Source organism: Somniosus microcephalus, chromosome 16 (assembly GCF_052327205.1).
Source record: "Somniosus microcephalus isolate GS21.2 chromosome 16, FLI_Smic_1.0, whole genome shotgun sequence".
Classification (NCBI taxonomy): Eukaryota; Metazoa; Chordata; class Chondrichthyes; order Squaliformes; family Somniosidae; genus Somniosus; species Somniosus microcephalus.
The window spans coordinates 58,306,571-58,326,201 of NC_141002.1; the positions used below are offsets into that span (position 1 = coordinate 58,306,571).

Consider the following 19,631-nt stretch of genomic DNA (forward strand, 5'->3'; position numbering starts at 1 on the left):
GTTTAAAATTTGCTATAAAAAGCACAGCTCAACAGAAATCCTACAGATGTTCCTGCTCTACCTCATGAACTTGTAGGATTTAAGAATGGCAAAATCTAGAGATAATATCCTGTGTGAACGTAGCAAATATTTCCTGATTTACAGTACATTGCTGAAAGTTGAGCTGTATTAACCCAAGATGGGCATTACACATATACAAAAACTATGCAGACTTTAAAAGAGAAAGATGCACAATGAACATTATTAGCTGAAAATGTACACCTTCTCATTCATTATTTTTAGACTTCTCCCAGGACAAGATACTATTCCATACTAAACACACAAAAAAACATTTTTAAACCGCCACCAAAATTGATCTTGTAGGTTTATTAAATACCAGTTATCACCAAAACCTGCAGTACAGTTGCTTTATGTCTGTGCAAAACTTTTAACAATTTCATTCATCACAGGTATCAGAAAGTAGAATGAAAAGCATGTGTAACTACAAGCTACATAGTTGAGCAAGTTTTTTTTTTAGGTGGACCAGTAAAAAGAGTGACTCAGCTTCCACGGTGAACACGGAGTTTAAAATATATAATCATTTATGACAGAATTACCAGCCAGTTGCTTTGTGAAGAGGGCAACTGGCTCTAAACTGACAATCACAGTCCAGTGACAGAGGTTGATCTGTAGTTTCAAATAAAATATACACTTAGTTTAGTCCTCTGATTTTATAATCACATTATGCAGAACACAATGGATCTACCTCGTCTGAACAACAAAGCAGTAGTTATCCAGTCACAGATTTCACACTCCTGTCTGCACAGCACATTTTGCTCAATATACTAATATCTTTTTATTCAGTTTGAGTAATTAAATAAACTGGTTCCTAACTCTGACTGAAGGGACGCTACACTGGTATGAATACAAATGCTTAGGCATCTGAACCATCCCCAGCAGTCAGACATGGCCATTTCAAGGTTCACATAAATACAAACATACTTACAAAGATCTAGAACCCTGACAGAACTTTCATACATTGTTAGATCACCGACCTACTCTATTTTTTTTAATAAAGTACATTAGAAACATATATAGAAAAAAAACTACAGTATTCTATAATTGAGAGGCAGCTGTTTTAATTCAACTTAATGAATAGAACAAGTTGCTTTTAGCAGCGATAACCAGAAGAATGGGTCAGTGATAGACCAATGCATCAGTAATTTTCAATTCCTGCGATTCAGAGACTAATTTACAGACAATTATTTGTCCATACAAGAGAAGGAAAATAAAATACAAGAGATTAGGAGCATGATGAGCTCCTAATAATATGGTTATTCTTGCTATTAAAACTTATTGCCTTTAAGCAGACAGGCTCTAGGGTGTCTTTTAATATTTTATTCTTAACACAGACGGTGATTCAGTAACAGGATTATCCTGCACAGTACAACTCCCTGTATCAATTTATTCCTACTATGGTTACAACAAAGAATCTGATACAAAACTGGCTGTGTACACACATTTTAGCAGTTCACATAAAGCTGTAAAACAAATCCTTGGTGCATTTGTCACATTATATTGAATTATATTGTATAAATAAATCATGAGTCAGATTTCCAGTCATCTCATTTGCTGAAGTATGTCCACAAAATACTGATTGTTTTCCCTTTTTATTTTAAATGAAGACACTGCATTAATTAATAACCGGTCCATCATATGGAAGTAATGGCATGACTTGACAAGTAATGTCTCCCTTTTTATTTTAAATGAAGACACTGAATTATTTAATAACCAGGCCATCATATGGAGGTAATGGTACGACTTGACAAGTAATGTCTTGAGTGGTATTGAAATTGTAAAGAGACTAGAATGTAACTAACGATTTATTTAAACAAAGGCTGTGCAACCCAATAACGTCTTATTGCACACATTTAAAACTGAGGGAAAATTCAACAGATAGCTCTTATTCCTGCTTGACGTTAGTGCTCGAAGTCATCTGAAATCGGGAAGGAGTGATTATTCATGTGGCCATCAAGTACTGTGACCTGAAAAGCAAAATGCATATTAAAAAAGTTTGACTACCAAGAAATGCCTTTTTTAAGTCAAGTTAAATGTACAAAATTAGTTTCACAGGAAGGTTGTTAACTGTGTTCTGGCCAGTGAAATTACGCTACATTATTAAGTCTTACTCCTTTAAATAAATGTTAGAATTTTACAAATAGCACTACTTTGCAGGGTTTTTCTTCAGACTTTATATTTGTAGATCAATATGGAAACAATGGGACCATTTTGTACAGCCCTAATTGTACTAAAAAATAAGACTCAAGTAAACTTAATGGAATTTACCACTTACTATGCGACAGATCAATGTAATAAGCAATCTGTTTAACTATAGTGCAATGTGTGCATGCATAATGCATCATCTGTTTTAGATCTTTAATTGTACAAAGCAACAAAAAGCTGCAGCAAACTGCAATAGATATGCTGCATTAAATAAAATGGTTGAAATGTAACTTTCTAAACTGTGTGGCTACTAAATAACAGTACTTCCAGTGAATTGTTTAAACATTGTAATATTTTAAATCATTATTAAACCTCTAAAAGCAAAAAGAAACAACAAAGACAAAGCTGTGAAGTTAGTCCTCAATGGAGTTTAGTCCTGTGGCTGAAAGCTTTGTCATTCCTAACTGTTGTGTATTTTGAATGTTGTATTTGAATTGTCCCACATAGCTTACTGTAATTGGGATGTGCAATGCACTATGGGAAATAGAGTGCAGGGGAGTTGAGAAACTTCTGGAAAGTGATGGCTGTTAACTGAACTCTGTCTCCTGCGTACTCTTTTAATTGTTATACAAGCAAGGTTATTAAACTTTTGAGATATAACAAAAGTGGCGACGAGGACGTCTGAACTTACGTGGCTCTGCTGTGCGGAAGATAGTCGGGTTTTATGTGTTAAAACTGTTATTTTTGCCGTGGACAGTTAATTAAAGTGAGGCTGGCTTGAGGATAAAGGAGCTTGCAATGGCGGGAAGACGAGACGACGTTAAGGTACTAACGACTTGAGGAAGGGGAGGAAAAGCAGTGAGTAAATCGGGAAGGACATTTATTCAACTGTGAAACGATCCGTGAATTGAAGCACTAAATAACTGATAGTGATTTTAGTTGAGTTCAACATTGGAAGAATCCTTAGTGAATGATAATTAGGAGCCCGAGAGAAGGAAAATGGCTGGAATTATCGGTAACATTGGACCGTTTGATGAGAATGTCGAACAATGGAGCTCATATACAGAACGATTTGAATACTTCACACAAGCAAATGACATTGGAGGGAACAAAGTAGTACCTACATTGTTAAGTGTGATGGGACCAAAGACTTTCAATCTTTTGCATAGTTTAGTGCATCCAGATAAACCAGGGACTAAACAATATAGTGAAATTGTGGAGATACTAAAAGGGCATTTTTCACCCAAACCCCTAGTCATAGCTGAGAGGTTTAGGTTCCACAGGCGTAACCAGGAAGAAGGAGAAACAGTGACCATGTTTGTAGCTGCACTAAAAAGACTATCAGAGCACTGTGAGTTTAATGACGTGCTAAATTATACTATAACAGACAGGCTAGTGTGTGGTATGAGAACTGAAGCCATACAGAAGAGACTATTAACGGAGAGTAATCTGACTCTAAAAAAGGCCATTGAAATCAGTATTTCCATGGAATTGGCAGCTAAGGAAGCTCAACAGTTGGGTGCAACAGAAAAAGTGCACAAAGAACAGAGAGCCAAGGGCCATGCTTGCATTGTGGCAAAACGGAGCATCTTGCGTCTGCATGCTGGTGTGTGGACATGGATTGCCACAGCTGTGGTAAAAAGGGACATATTCAGCGCGCATGCAGAAATAAAAAGGACATAGAGAAAACGTTAAAGACGGAAGGAAGAAAAAAAACATTCAGACAAAAGACAAAGAAGCATGTCTGCTCTGTAGAACAGGACAAAACAGAGGCATGTGACACTTCAGGGGAGGAACTATTACTGAACGTGCTGACTGTAGCTGGGGATTCGCATGGCTACTGGGTCTCACCCTTGCTAGAGGGGCAGCCTGTGCGAATGCAGATCGATACCGGGACAGCAGTATCTCTTATGTCAGAGACAGTCTACAAAAAGACATTAAAGCACCTTCCACTTCAACCAGCTAACATAGTGTTAAAGACATATACTGGTGAAGGAGTAACCATGAGAGGTATCACTGAGGTCACAGTTCAGTTGAATGGACAAACTAGGAAGTTACCACTCTACATAGTTAAAGGAGACTACCCCTCCCTGCTGGGACGTTAGTGGATGGAGGGAATAAAATTAGACTGGTCATCAGTCTACATGATGTCACACAATGATCCAGGCTTACCCGCCATCTTGAAGAAACATGCAGAAGTCTTTAATGGAGAACTGGGTAGCATGAAAGATATTACTGTGAAGCTTCGTATTAAGCAGGATAGCAAACCCAAGTTCATGAAGGCACGACCCATATCTTATGCCATCAGACCAAAAGTCAAGGCTGACTTAGAAGCCCTAGTTGAAAGCGGAGTACTAGAACCAGTCAGCGTGAGTGAATGGGCAACGCCCATCGTACTAGTGCTCAAGGGGGTGGAGTTAGGATATGTGGAGATTTTAAAGTAACTGTTAACCCTGTATTGTCAGTGGAGCAATATCCACTCCCCCATATTGATAATTTGTTTGCGGGACTTGCTGGGGGCCAGAAGTTTAGCACAATCGACCTCTGTCAAGCCTACCTGCAAATGCATGTGGATGAACAGTCACGAGAAATGCTGACTATTGTGACGCACAAGGGCCTATTTAGGTATCGTCGACTCCCTTTCAGAATTACATCAGCTCCAGCGCTTTTCCAATGTGCTATGGACCAGATCCTTAGTGGATTGCCTGGAGTCCAGTGCTACTTAGATGATATCTTAGTTACTGGGTGTGATGACCAAGACCATCTGCGTAACTTGGATGCAACGCTAGAGACTGAGGGATTATGGACTCAGAGTTCGCAGGGATAAATGCGATTTTTTTCAGGCATCTGTTGAGTACCTCGGTCATGTGATCGATGCCACAAGCCTTCACAAGGCACCGTCCAAGACCAAGGCAATCGTGGATGCCCCAGCACCTGAAAATATCAGCCAGCTGCGTTCTTTTCTAGGGTTACTGAACTATTATGGACGGTTCATACTGAACCTAGCCTCGATGCTGAGGCCGCTGCATTGGTTGCTATGTAAAGACAAGAAGTAGGAATGGACTAACAAGTGCCAGGAGGCGTTCATGACAGCAAAGGACACGCTCCTGAAGTCAGAGGCTTTGACGCATTTTAACCCTTCATTACCAATACAGTTAGCTTGCGATGCATCGTCATATGGTGTGGGAGCGGTCGTTTCTCATATCATGCCAAACGGAGAAGAGAAGCCGATAGCATTCGCATCTAGGACTTTGAACAGAGCTGAAACTAACTACGCCCAAATAGAACGAGAAGCACTGAGCATCGTTTTTGGCGTTCGCAAGTTTCACCAATATTTGTACGGGAGACAGTTCACCCTACTAACAGATCACCACCGTCCTCTCACGACCATCTTCGGGCCACATACAGGGATTCCGTCACTTGCTGCGAGCAGAATGCAAAGGTGGGCGCTGCTGTTGTCTGCACACACATTTGACATTAGATACCGCAAGTCTGACCTGCACGGCAACACCGACGGTCTTTCCAGGTTGCCGCTGCCTGTCACCAAGCCTATGACGCGTAGCATGGACATCTGCTATTTTAGGCAGGTGGAGAACGCGCCTGTTACTTCGACACAAGTCCGACGAAACACCAGAAATGACCCAGTGTTGTCTGCAGTGCTGGACATTATCGTCAGGGGCAAGCTTGACAGCGATGACCCAAACCTGAAACCATGGCCTAGAAATTCACTATGGCCCCGCCAGCTGGCTAACGGCCAAAAGTTAGCGCTGGGCGCGGAGCCATGTGCGACCGTCCGATATTCACTTTTTGCACCCCAAGTCGGAACCGGGCGCTATTCCAGGGTGGGCCCGCCCCCGCTTGGGGCGCTGAAACTGAATTTCAGCGCTCTAAGTGCCGCTGCGCCACCCGATGCGGTGCGGCAGGCTGCGGTACTGCAGGCCTCCTCCTTCTCTTAAGGTGGAGGTGCCTGCAACGGGGAGATCGCCGCTGGATTGTGCCGGCAAATGAGCCCGGCACCACGGAGAAGTGCTGGGCTCGCGGAAAGCAGGCGGCAATGCCGCGGGGGGGGGGGGTGGGGGGTGGTGGAGGAGGCCGGGGAAGGAGGTGCGGGCAGGCGCCCGCCGAAAAAGCGGCCGGCCGCACCTCCACCTTTATGCGCCCCACGAAGGCTGCAGTAAGGCCCTGGTCTCCGGATGTTAGTTGCGGCCGCCACGGAGGAGGCGGCAACAACTGAATATGGGCGTCGGGCCGGCCTCGGGGCGGAAACGGGGCACTGCGCACACCGATGACGTCATCGGTGCCGGCGCAGCGCTACCGGCTACCGCCGCCATTACCGCCGAGCTCAATATCAGCGCAACCTCCTCTACTGACGCAGAAGCCCTCTTTAGGCGGTAACTGGGCGCAAAGCTTGCAGCGCCTTACTGAATTTCTAGGCCCATATCTCTTAAGGAGAAACGAACTGTCGGTGCAGTCTGGATGTTTGCTGTGGGGGAGGAAAGTGGTTATTCCATCATAGCTACGGAAACCAGTGTTACAGCAACTACACTCCGGACACTGCGGAATGGTTCGTATGAAAGAAATAGCGAGGAGTTACTTCTGGTGGCCGGGTATGGATGGACAGATTGAGGACAAAGCTAAAACCTGTTCCTCATGTCAGAAAGTTCTTAATGTGCCACAGCTTGCACCTCTTCACCCAGGGACTTTCCGGAGGAAGCATGGCACCGCATTCATGTAGACTTTGCAGGTCCATTCGAGGAGAGAATGTTCCTGGTGGCTGTTGACGCGCACAGTAAGTGGCCAGAGGTTGTTATAATGAGGTCCACCACCGCTGAGAAGACCATCGAGAAGTTAGGTGAGGTGTTCAGCCGATTTGGATCTCCGATGCAACTTGTCTCAGACAACGGTCCACAGTGGGTGTCACAAGAAATGGCTACATTCCTGCAGGTGAATGGCATCCAACATATCAGGGCTGCACCATACCACCCTGCGACCAATAGTCTAGCTGAGAGGTTTGTTCAGACCATGAAACACTCTCTAAAGGCATCGCATGGCCAGGGAACGCTTCATCAGCGCCTGAATAGTTTCCTGTTGAGTTACAGGAACGCACCACATGTGACCACAAAAGCATCACCTGCCACTCTACTGCTCAAAAGAGAGCTACGAACCAACTTCGACCTGCTGAAACCGCCAAAGGTGAAAGACGTGGTACAGTATCAGCAGGACAAGCAGATCAAGCGACGTGAACAACGCTCCAAAGACAGAGGGGGAGAAATTCGGTTGATAGCGCCACCGATTAACGCCTAAAGCGGCCGAGAAGTGAGGCGCTAGCCAATTTCGGGGTGGGCGCAAGGCACCTAGCGCCTCGCCCCATATTGAGCATGCATTTAGCGCCGGCGCTAAATCTTAGCGCCCGCTCATGGGCGCAGGCTGATTATGACGTCATTTGAGTGTGCAATGCCTTTTGGATGCCCCGGACCGGAAATTCAGTGACGCCCCCCTCCGTAGCGCCTGGCGCTAATAGTGACAGCTTACCTGGACCTTACCAAGTCGCTCTCGGGCTGGAGGAGCGTTATTTAAAGGGGACTGATGTGGTTTAAAAGCGGCAGCCATTTTTGGATCACAACTTCCTCGAGAGCTACAAAGAGTTGCTGAGCTGCACACTGAGAGCCATTTGACCACTGAGCCAGCGCAGGCAGACGATCTTCAGCCTTCTGACCATCACCTTGCTGTTGGTGAGCCTTGACAACGGGGAACCTTCCTGTGGGCACTTATTATGGGGGCTGCATTGGAGGGGAACGTCCTGCTGCTGAATCATCTGGAAAGGGCACTGAGACGCAGGGAGAGGGGGGCGGGCATGGCCAGGCGGAGGAGGGCCAACAGATGTCGCCACAGCAGACCTTACGCTGGCAGGGTTATCCGACAGCAGTTTTCCTACATGAACATGCCGGAGGAGCAGCGTGTCAGAAGGCTGCGATTTAGAAAGGAGGTGGTGACTGAGCTGTGCCAGCTGCTTCAGCCAGATCTGCAGCCTCAGATAAGGTGCAGGACATCTCTGTCGGCGGCTGAGAAGATGGCTGCTGGCCTGAACTTCTACGCGAGCGGCTCTTCTCAGGCTGCGCGTCAGAGGCTGATCAGAAGTAGCTTCTAGGCCCCTCTCATGGAATGCTTGCTGCCATTCCAAGAACAGGAATGGAACCGGTCTGATACCCCCAAGCCTGTGAAGGGCAAGATGCATGTAAATAGCAGGCATGGCCATTGTAAATGAAGAAAGTGTTTCATTACACAAAATGTGGTTCCTTCAAGCATGAGAAAGCTATGGCAACAGAAAGCAAAACTAATACACTGACACATAACTGGCTCTCACACCCGGGAGACTGTCCAAAACATAAATCACATTCCGACCATCTTCCTTGGCCTTGATTCCACTGCGCCAACCAAAGCATTCAATGCCCCATCAGTGAGGCGTTCCGCCCTCTGCCTCACCCTTTCCATGTCTTGCTAGGCTGGTGCGCCACAGGTAGGCTCCCACCGCTTTGAAGGTCTACAAGGCAGTGAGTCTGTCTGGTGATGCCAATTGACCTGCCCCTTTAAGAGCTGGCCGGCGCCACTGTCTCAGGGAAAGTGATTATTGACAGCACCCTCGCTGCGCCCCGCCGCCACAAAATTGGGTTGCGCTGCCAGGTTAGCGCCTTAAGAGTAGCGTGCAGCGCCTGATTTAGCGCCGCAATCACCTTTAGGGGTGCTGCAACCCAATATCACGCTAGGTGGCGCTAAATTGCGCCTGGCGCTAGCCTCTGCGCATCGCCAGGACTAGTGCCCCAAACGCGGCTATACCGAATTTCTAGGCCAGAGTCTTCAGTCCAGGTGAACATGTGTTGGCACGGAACTACAGTGGTGGACCTAAGTGGGTTCCTGCTACTGTTATTGCACAGACTGGTCCAGTATCCTACACTGTACAGATACCCGAGGACATTGTCTGGAAGAGACACACCGGTCAGCTTCTACGAAGTGCAGCAACACCCACTGAACCACCAACAGCAGTTTATCTGCCATTGGGTGACACTGTGGGTCATCCGCCTTCTACACAGAGAGGCTCACCTTCTGAGGAAGCAGCCGCTTCAGCCACTATCTCATCAGCAAGGGAGACCTGTATACAGGCACCTCAGCTGCCTACACCTGTGTTGATGTCACCTGTGAGAGACAATGAACTGGAGAGCCAGGTTGACCGCCGGTATCCTACCAGAGAGCGGCGGGCCTCTATACGTTTGAACTTATAGTTCAGAGGCTTACCCTTTATCTGGGGCAGAATAATCCCCATGGGTATAGCCATGGTTGGAGGAGGTCTACCCTCACTCCCAGGTTATTGTGTTTTAAAAATTGTGTTTTAAAAATTTTGTGGTTATATTGGGACATCTAATGTAAGAGGGGAGATGTTGTGTATTTTGAATGTTGTATTTGAATTGTCCCACACAGCTTACCGTAGTTGGGATGTGCAATGCACTATGGGAAATAGAGTGCAGGGGAGTTGAGAAGCTTCTGGAAAGTGATGGCTGTTAACTGAACTCTGTTTCTTGCGTACTGTTAATTGTTATACAAGCAAGGTTATTAAACTTTTGAGATATAACACTAACCACGGACTATCTGTCACATGAGGGAGATCGGTTAGTTTTATGTTAAGCTACTGTTAAGAGATATCACATGGAGGTGAACATAATGGAAACTGCCTTTCTTTTGGACTAGTGCCTCTTGTTGGTTGAACTTGCAATAGCAGAATAGCAAATAGATGAGGGCAAATTTAAGAACACAAAGGCTACAATTTATTTTTCTCCCCCGGGGTGCAGGGGAGGAGATAAAAGCCAAAATCTCCACTTGAGTTATGTTACTATGCCATGTTCTAATCCCCACCATTGTTTTTCATAAACTGATGTTGTTCATTGTTCTTTTTGTTGAGGGTTGTAATCCCAAACAATGTTATGCTTGAGATCCACATTCAGGAATGTTCCAACATATTGTACCAGTGAAAATGTCAAAACTGAGATTAATTGATTTTTTTTGTTAGGCAAGGGTATTAAGGGATATGGAACCAAGATGGAGTTAAGATACAGATGGGCCATGATCTAACTGAATGGCGGAACACGCTCGAGGAGCTGAATGGCCTACTTCTGTTCTGATGGAGTAATGGGATGTGGATAAATGATTCACCACTCTTGATTTCAATCATTTTACTGTGGATAACAACAGAAAATGCTGGAAAAACCTCAGCAGGCCAGGCAACATCCGTGGAGAGAAATTAGAGTCGACGTTTCGGGTCGAACCCGTTTTCAAAACTGGAAAGGAAATGAAACAGATCGAAAGGCAGGGCTGCGAGAGAACAATAGAAGTGAAGAGACATTAAGATGTATTCAAAACGAGACGAGATGGTGATAGGACTAGTGGAGACAAAAGACAGCTCAGATTAGGTGTGGAATGTTCTGGCAGAATGAGAGACAGCTGCCATGTGGGAGAGAGAGAAAAAAAGGAAAGGGGGGGGGGAAAAACCAAAACAAAGGGGTGGACAAAAAATATAAAATATATTATTAAAATAAAAAATAAAAAACATTTTTACTTATTTTTGCCAATCCCTCCTCTGTCAACATCCTAGACTGGTGAGTGATAAATGTTATCATTACTAGGGAGGTCTGTTAAGAGCCACAGGTAAGATGGGCAGTGGTGACCTTGGAAGCCATGTAACTCAGACCATTGTAACGGAGTTCCATTCTAATTTGCGTTTTTTTAAATTTGTTCACGGGATGTGGGTGTCGCCGGCAAGGCCAGCATTTATTGCTGGCTAACAAGGGAAATTAGGGATAGCATAAGATCCAAGGAGAGGACATATAAACTGGCCAGAAAAAGCAGTAAACCTGAGGATTGGGAGCAGTTTAGGATTCAACAAAGGAGGACAAAGGGATTAATTAAGAAGGGGAAAATAGAATAGGAGAGTAAGCTTGCAGGTAACATAAAAACTGAATGTAAAAGCTTTTATAGATATGTGAAGAGAAAAAGATTGGTGAAGTCAATCGTAGGTCCCTTGCAGTCAGAATCAGGGGAATTTATAATGGGGAACAAAGAAATGGCAGACCAATTAAATACATATTTTGGTTCTGTCTTCACAAAGGAGGACACAAATAACCTCCCAGAGATGTCAGGGAATATAGGGTCTGATGAAAGGGAGGAACTGAAAGAAATCAGTATTTGTAGGGAAATGGTGTTCGGGAAATTGACGGGATTGAAGGCCGATAAATCCCCAGGGTAATAATCTACATCCTAGGGTATTTAAGGAAGTGGCCCTAGAAATAGTAGATGCTTTGCTGATCATCTTCCAACATTCGATGGAATCTGGAACAGTACCCATGGATTGGAGGGTAGCTAATGTTACCCCACTATTCAAAAAAGGTGGTAGAGAGAAAACGGGGAATTACAGACCGGTAAGCCTGACATCGGTAGTGGGGAAAATGCTGGAGTCCATTATAAAAGATGTAATAGCAGAGCACTTGGAAAACAGTGACAGGATCGGACAAAGTCAACATGGATTTACAAAAGGTAAATCGTGCTTGACTAATCTACTGGAATTTTTATAGGATGTAACTGGTAAAATAGGTAAGGGAGAACCAGTGGATGAGGTGTATTTGGACTTTCAGAAGGCTTTCAATAAAGTCCCGCATAAGAGATTATTAGCGTGTAAAGTTAAGGCACATGAGATTGGGGGCAAGGTATTGACTTGGATAGAGAACTGGTTGGCAGACAGAAAGCAAAGAGTTGGAATAAACGGGTCTTTTTCCGAGTGGCAGGCAGTGACTAGTGGGGTACCGCAGGGATCGGTCCTTGGATCCCAGCTCTTCACAATATATATTAATGAGCTAGACAAGGGAACTAGATGTATTATCTCCAAGTTTGCAGACGACACAAAGCTGGGTGGGCGTGTGTGCTGTGAGGAGGATGCCAAGAAACTCCAGGATGATTTGGACAGGTTGGGTGATTGGGCATAAGCATGGCAGATGCAATATAATGTGGATAAATGTGAGGTTATCCACTTTGGTGGCAAAAACAGGAAGGCAGATTATTATCTGAATGGCAATAGATTGGGTGAAGGGGAAGTGCAACGAGACCTGGGTGTCCTTGTGCACCAGTCGCTGAAGGTAAGCATGCAGGTGCAGCAGGCAGTTAAGAAGGCAAATGGTATGTTGGCCTTCGTAGCGAGAGGGTTCGAGTACAGGAACAAGGATGTCTTGCTGCAGTTGTACAGGGCCTTGGTGAGACCACATCTTGAGTATTGTGTGCAGTTTTGGTCGCCTTGTCTGAGGAAGGATGTTCTTGCCATGGAAGGAGTTCAGCGAAGATTCACCAGGCTGATACCTGGGATGGCAGGAATGACGTATGAGGAGAGATTGGGTCGATTGGGCTTATACTCGCTGGAGTTTGGAAGAATAAGAGGGGATCTCATTGAAACTTATAAAATTCTGACAGGACTGGACAGACTAGATGCAGGAAGGATGTTCCCGATGGTCAGGGAGTCCAGAACCAGGGTTCACAGTCTAAGGATAAGGGGTAAGCCATTTAGGACAGAAATGAGGAGGAATTTCTTCACCCAGAGAGTGATGAACCTGTGGAATTCTCTACCACAGAAGACAGTTGAGGCCAATTCATTAAATATATTGAAGAAGGAGTTGGATATATTTCTTAAGGCTAAAGGGATCAAGGGGTATGGGGAGAAAGCAGGGACTGGGTACTGAATTTGGATGATCAGCCATGATCGCATTAAATGGCGGAGCAGGCTCAAGGGGCCGAATGGCCTAGTCCTGCTCCTATCTTCTATGTTTCTATGCCCATCCCTAATTGCTCTTGGGAAAATGGTGGTGGGCCGCCTTCTTGAATCACTGCAGTTCATGATACTTCTTTAAGTGGTTTGCTACAGAGGGCATTTAAGAGTCAACCACATATAGGCCAGACCGGGTAAGGACAGCAGATTTCCTTACCTAAAGGACATTAGTGAACCAGATGGGTTTTTAAACAACAATCTGGTAGTTTCATGGTCACCATGACTGATACTAGCTTTTCATTCCAGATTTATTTATTAGCTGCTGTGGTGGGATTTGAATTCATGTCTCCGGGTCATTAGTCCAGGCCTCTGGATTAGTAGTCCAGTAACATAACCACTATGCTACCGTTCCTGGAGTTACAGTGGATATGCGCCAGAAGGCTGTGAATTTTTGATCCCCATATCTTTATCATTCTCGGAGTATGTATTCGCTTTCCAATGAAAGCCACTTTTTGGCCACTTTTATAAATCTGATTTAAGACAGTAGTCATTTCTGTTGACCTCCTTTGAATCTTTTCTAAATCCCTAATCACTTAATAAAGTGTTGCAATCAAAACAATGCTCCAGTACTTTTTCAATGCTCAATACTTTGTAAGATTGTCAGCATTACTTTTAGTACTACACTCAATGGATCTACGTGTATACTTTAATGTTGTATTTGTCTTGAGCAAGCAAATCTTTGTCTTTTTGGCCTCATTTATAATGTATTTATTATTAGTTGTTTGGCTTGGATATGGGCTATTTTATATATTTTTTAATGAATTGGCATTTGTTATTCCTTTGTTCAGTTGCTGTAGATCGCTGAATAATAGCCCCGCCATAAGGCTACCCCAATTTTAATACAATTTGATGTCATTCACATTCTATCCACTGGACCAGTCGGTTAGAATATATCTTTTACATGGATTTGAATACAATTCATACTGGTTTCATGATTCCCTTGATGTTATCATGAAACACACTGTTGTGGTGCTGTGTTCTGTATTTGCTCTGCCCTTTGCCTCTGCCAGACTGATCTGATGCAAGTGTCCCCTCTATCAGTTATAAAGATCCTGAACAAAATGAGTCAGGACAGTCTCAACCAAGTTCTCAGTTGATAAGTGCAGAGCACAAAAGTACCAGGATTCAGCACTTGGTTGGCAGCTTAACCAAAAAATCCCAAGGATGGATGGTATTGGAAATGTAGTGGGATGCTTTTCTGAGGCTGGAATTAATGCACACTAGCCTAGATTTTCCAAACAGAACTGTCCATTTTGCCAGTGCAAACTGGGCAGCCGGGATCGTAAAATGGGCTGGAGTTCTGCTCCGCTGAAACACAGCTAAATTTAGTACCTGCCTCATTTTCTGTGGCTGGGGAAGTACCCATCCTATTTAGGTGGGCACATGAAAATGAGGTGGCAATGATATTATATCAAATGTCCCATTTTCTGTCATTTCTGCTTTATCTGCCTTAGCTTTCCAAGCAACCTGGACTGCCAGGTGTTGTAGAAAAGGTGGAGTGAATTTTCAATGGCTTTTTAGCATTTACAGTAAGGAATCATTCCACACTGCCACTGGGACATTAACAGCATAAAGCAATCAAGTGTGCACAGGTGCATCACATGTCATGGATGCAATGTTTGCTGGAGCAGAGAGTTAAATTTCATTCCCAATGAACAATCAGCACACTAACAGGGCACTGCTATTTTACAGAGTGGCAGGATTCCCAAAGGTCCAAAAATTCACAAACTTGTTCTCCCTTCTCAATGACACCAACTACATTTAACAGGAAAGGATTCCACTCTTTCAACATACAGCTCATTTGCAACCAGCAGAACCGCATCATGCACGAGGTGGTTTGGCCTGCACATGCTGCTATCTTAGACATAACACCATCATCAAGGTGTATTCCTACCAAACCTCTAATACTGGACACTGACTCCGCATCGCCACTAAACATCAGGAAAGCAGACCTAAAGCTACCAATGAGATAAGCAAAGCCTTGCTTCGCCGTTATCTATGCCCAATTGCCAAGCCTTCTGAAGCCAAAAGAGACAGCTATCTCAAATCTGGCACTGCAGGCCTCCATGACAGGAGTCTAAGCACATATGAAAGCAAGACAGGCAGCCCTTGTGGCCTCGATCACAAGGCTTCCGTTGCAGATGTCTCTGGAGTTGCCACACACTCCAATGTAGCCTGCAACATACTGCACATAATGGTGATAGACTGCTCCACTTGAGCTGCCATCATCAGCACATTGTCTGATAGAGTCTCCCCAATGGCTGTATCAGTGCTCAATGGTCTGCCAGCATCATTCTTTTAAAAGCAAGACCCACAAGCTCTAGATCTTCAGGTCCTTCAGCTGAGACAAGACACAACTGACCCTGCAGCCAGTAACGTTGCCACAAGCTGCTCCTGGTCACTTATGCTGTGTATGTCATCTAGTGCACTGCTCTGTGGCTCACTCGCCCTCTCACCCAGGCTCGATATCCATGAGCTGGTGCTTGGTAAGGACAGAGTGATTGACAGCACATTCTATGAAGTGCTGGGAGTGCTAAATGCAGTGGAGCCTGGTTCTTTTTCCTCTGGACCATGTTGGGAGGGAGAGAGGTTAGAATGGATTCCCAGAGAGCAGAGCTCATATGTCCCTTTCGGTGGGAGTGGCATGAGAGTTTTGTAATATGGTTTCCTTGTGGCCTGGGTTGTTCCATTCCAAATAGGAACCTCTCCCCTGCCTGACATTTTGCAGTTAACACTGCATTCAAGAAGTGGTGGATTCTCTGCCCTGCAAGTGGCCCCACAAGACAATTTATTTGGCAATATTGTTTGGATACTCCAAAACTGATGATAATGCCTTTTAAACTGCCGCATGTCTTTAAATCATGCAGCAACACACTATTTCCCATTCCTCCATTGATGAGCTCTTAAGTAGTGCAGTTCTAAACACTTGGAGCTCACCCAAAGTACTAAGAAAATGCTGATCTTGAAAATTATTTCAGGCTTCGCGATCATGAAATCTGGGCTATTGTTAAAAGAAGAATACATCCAACTGTGCTGCACCAGACTGTATGATGTTAGGTGCCGACGCTGGGTGCAAACCGTATACAGGTGCTCCATTTCCCATCATGGATATGCTTCACTTTCATTAACACAAAAATAATAAATGATTTAAGGAAAAAATATCTACAGGGGATTGTGTGGTGCAGTGGATTGGCACACTGGCCTTTCAATTCTGAGATATGAATTCAAATCCAGCCCAGCCTGAAGGGATGGAAGTCACTCAGCTGTTGGCTGCAAGGGTCCCATATCATCTCAACCCAGTTTCTTGTACACATGGACCCACACCATAGTGAGTGTACCTAATTTTGCACACTGGCATTGATTTGACAATTACAAAGAGAGACCACTGGGTGGTTTGGTGTGGCTAACTGAATTCATCATGTTGTGTAAAAGGCAGTGCTGATCAGAGACTGAGCAGAATAAAGTGAGCTTTACTATGGATCTAACTGTGCTATACCTGATCTGGGAGTGTTTGATACACCAAGTGCCTGAAATGGGAAAGTGTTGAATTTCCTGGTACTAATACAGACCTAAAAACAATTAGCAAAAAAGTTTAAAAAGATGATAAATATCAATTAGCTTGTCATTATCCACCAAATCTGCCTCAATAAATTCATTGGGGTAACCATAAGTTATACACTTATATTGGCTGGGATTTTAGCGTGATAAACTTGCTCAACTGTGAGTCGATCATAAGTATGCTCCAATATGAATTTTGACCTACAGACCTGTAGTTTCCGTAACATTGCTTGTGACCTTTTTAATAAAGATTATACAGTACTCAGATTAGTTACTTTTCAAGTTTCAACTCAGCAAGCATATTTTGTGGAACTACTTTAGTACAACTTATGACAAATAGGCCACTGACATAAAAAAACATAAAATCTGCATCTCATTCAGTCTCTTAAATTGTAAATTGCTGCCCTATAATAAGGGGCTACAGGGCCCATTCTGCTCAAATTTGCCAACCTATGGAAACAATTTAGATCTGGTTATTAAACTTGAGTACAAAATGTCCTTCGTGGCTTTCAAAAGTAAATATGGAATCTCATCATTGATGCCCGCTTTTAATGTAAACAGGCTAAAAGAGAATTATGATCAGCTCTAGCATGCTTTTCTCTATTCTGAATTTTTTTTAAGTAGTATTTATGTTTGAACTACAGGAAACTTTCGATTAACCGGCCCCTAAATAACCGGAACGCTCTATCCACCGGCAAAATTCAGGAATCGGTTCAGGTAACTTTTTTTACTTTTAGTTACTTTTTTAAATTGATTTGTTGCTGTGCAAGGGTGTAGCTGAAGCTGTTGCTAAGCTACAGAGACACTTGCAACTTGTGCAGATTGTTTTGAAGCTGTAAGCAACAGGGTTTGTTGCTTTATACGGAGCTCAGAGCTCCGTATCTTTTACTATAGCGTTCGGTTATCCGGAATTGTTGATGAACCGGCACCACGTCGGTCCCGTCCGTGCCGGATACCAGAAAGTTTCCTGTACAAGCAATCACACAGCAGTGGAACAGCCTTAGAGGATTCACTGCACATATTAGTGAGTTAGATGAACCAACACTGGTACAGCCTTTTACTGTGGGTGCTTCAAAACATTTGCTATTTCAGCTGCGTACAAAACTGCATTTTTAAATTTCTTTTCTTCCTCCACTTGACATAATACCTGCAAGTCAAGAGGGTCAATATGCAGCCTGCTAACAAGGTGCCCCAATGTTCCTTGTATAGGCTGCTGGGAGTAATAAAGAACACTCAGTCAAAGCTCTCCCTTGTTTTTCCCTCCGCTTGCTGGAAGAAATCACAATCTCCACTCATAACCAAAAGAATTTTAATTAACTTTGAATATTCATAAAAGTAGTAAAAAGACTGCATCCTAACAATACTGAATACTATACAGACAGAAGAATGCTGAATCAAAGGATATTCCTTGCATCACAATAAACACAAAATTGAAAATCTACTTGGTAGCAAAGCCTTTTTTTGTGCAGAAAGTCTTATCTTTGTGTGTCTGCTTTGAGTTTCTCTTTACTAGTTTTTCATTATAATCCCTTTGATTTAGAAATGCATGCTTCCAAATGGTTAGAAAATCTTTTATAAGATATCCTTATTAAAAAACAGTTTATGAAGTCAAACCCTGCCACAAAGATAAATTGGTCTTCCTGTATTACAACTCATGAAATGGGATACACTTTGTGAAAGAGCTGTGGTCTTTTTCAAAGCAAAGGACTCATTCCCGATGGTGCAGAACGAAGGTCACTCCAAGAACGCCCAACTTAAGTGATAGGTATTCCTAGGACTTAAACCAAGAATCTCTGATTTGACAGTGAGCAGTTTACTACCAACCCACTCAGGACACAATGTTTAAAAATGGACCACTATTTTTATTTTTGTGCTAAAATGACACAAGAGAAATAAGGTCAACTTACAGATTTGGGTTTGTAAGCTCCAAGTTTGAAACGACAACAGATGATATCAACTAAAAAACCCACAAATCCATGTAGCATGCCTAAGGAAAGAATAGATCAAGCATGTTATTACTCTGGTGTGATAATGCTGAAATAGCACAAGAAGCAGAAATCTACACAATATCCTTTATTTACAATTATGTCATTAAATCTAAAAGCAATAATGAATTATTTTCCAAAGAAAAAATTATTGTTGCATTTTTGTTTGAATCCCAGCGTCAGTAGTCTGCTATATATTAAAATTAATTGGCACAAGAATGTGCCAAATTTGAATTTTAAGAGCAAATGGATTGCTCACATGGCACATTCAGTTCATGGATTAGACGTGTTGTTGATGCTATCAGGAAGGGAAAGTAATTATATATATATATATTATATATATATATATATTTATTATGTTGGCAGAAATATGCAATCAAGTAAGGTCTAAATATTTACTGGGTAACAGGGGCGTTCTATGAAAGAATACACTACATTAAATCATCTGGAGAAAATATAATGTATTTCACCACAAAGTGACCAAGATTATATTATAAATCAGATCTACAGGCATTTCACCAACAAAAAAAAATACATTCTGTAGCTTAATCAAATGTGTAGCTAAACAATGACATGAAATACTGCCAATCTTTTTAGGAACCGAATATTAAAAAGTACCTTTTGGTTACTTTATTTCATTACTACATCTTGCTAAAAGGTCTTACACAGATGAAATCACTTGACACGCATTATAGTCTACAAGGAATATAAAGAGGTTTTATCTGCACACGTGGGCTAGAATTTCTGCCATTTTGATGACAGGTTTATTGAGCAGTTTCACTTGTACTGGGTTCATGCGCACTTCCATTTTGACATAAACTAATGCAAATTCCACACAGGATTACTGAATGTGCCAATTTTAGTGGAATCTCAGAATTTTCCAAGTTGCAGTGCCCAAACTGAATTCATTATTGCAGCCTCAATTATCACTCTTGTGACCACGGAGGCAATTGCTTGCCTCACAGTCTGAAAATATAACCTTTTCATAAATATGGAGACATTGGCCTGCGATCTGGAAAAATCTGCGCCCT

The 19,631-nt window shown here is 43.2% G+C and overlaps 1 protein-coding gene across 3 annotated transcripts in view; it reads right to left on the reverse strand.

Moving 5' to 3' along the window:
• Positions 1 to 350: 350 nt before the first annotated feature.
• Positions 351 to 19,631, reverse strand: part of ergic2 (ERGIC and golgi 2) — a 70,251-nt gene continuing 50,970 nt past the window's right edge. For all 3 annotated transcript variants that reach the window (XM_086009107.1, XM_086009108.1, XM_086009106.1), the window contains 2 exons: positions 18,523 to 18,602; positions 351 to 2,024 (listed from right to left, as the gene is read on the reverse strand). In XM_086009107.1, the coding sequence (XP_085865233.1) occupies positions 1,959 to 2,024; positions 18,523 to 18,602 (146 nt within the window). In that variant the 3' untranslated portion in view covers positions 351 to 1,958. The remainder of the gene's footprint in view (positions 2,025 to 18,522; positions 18,603 to 19,631) is intronic.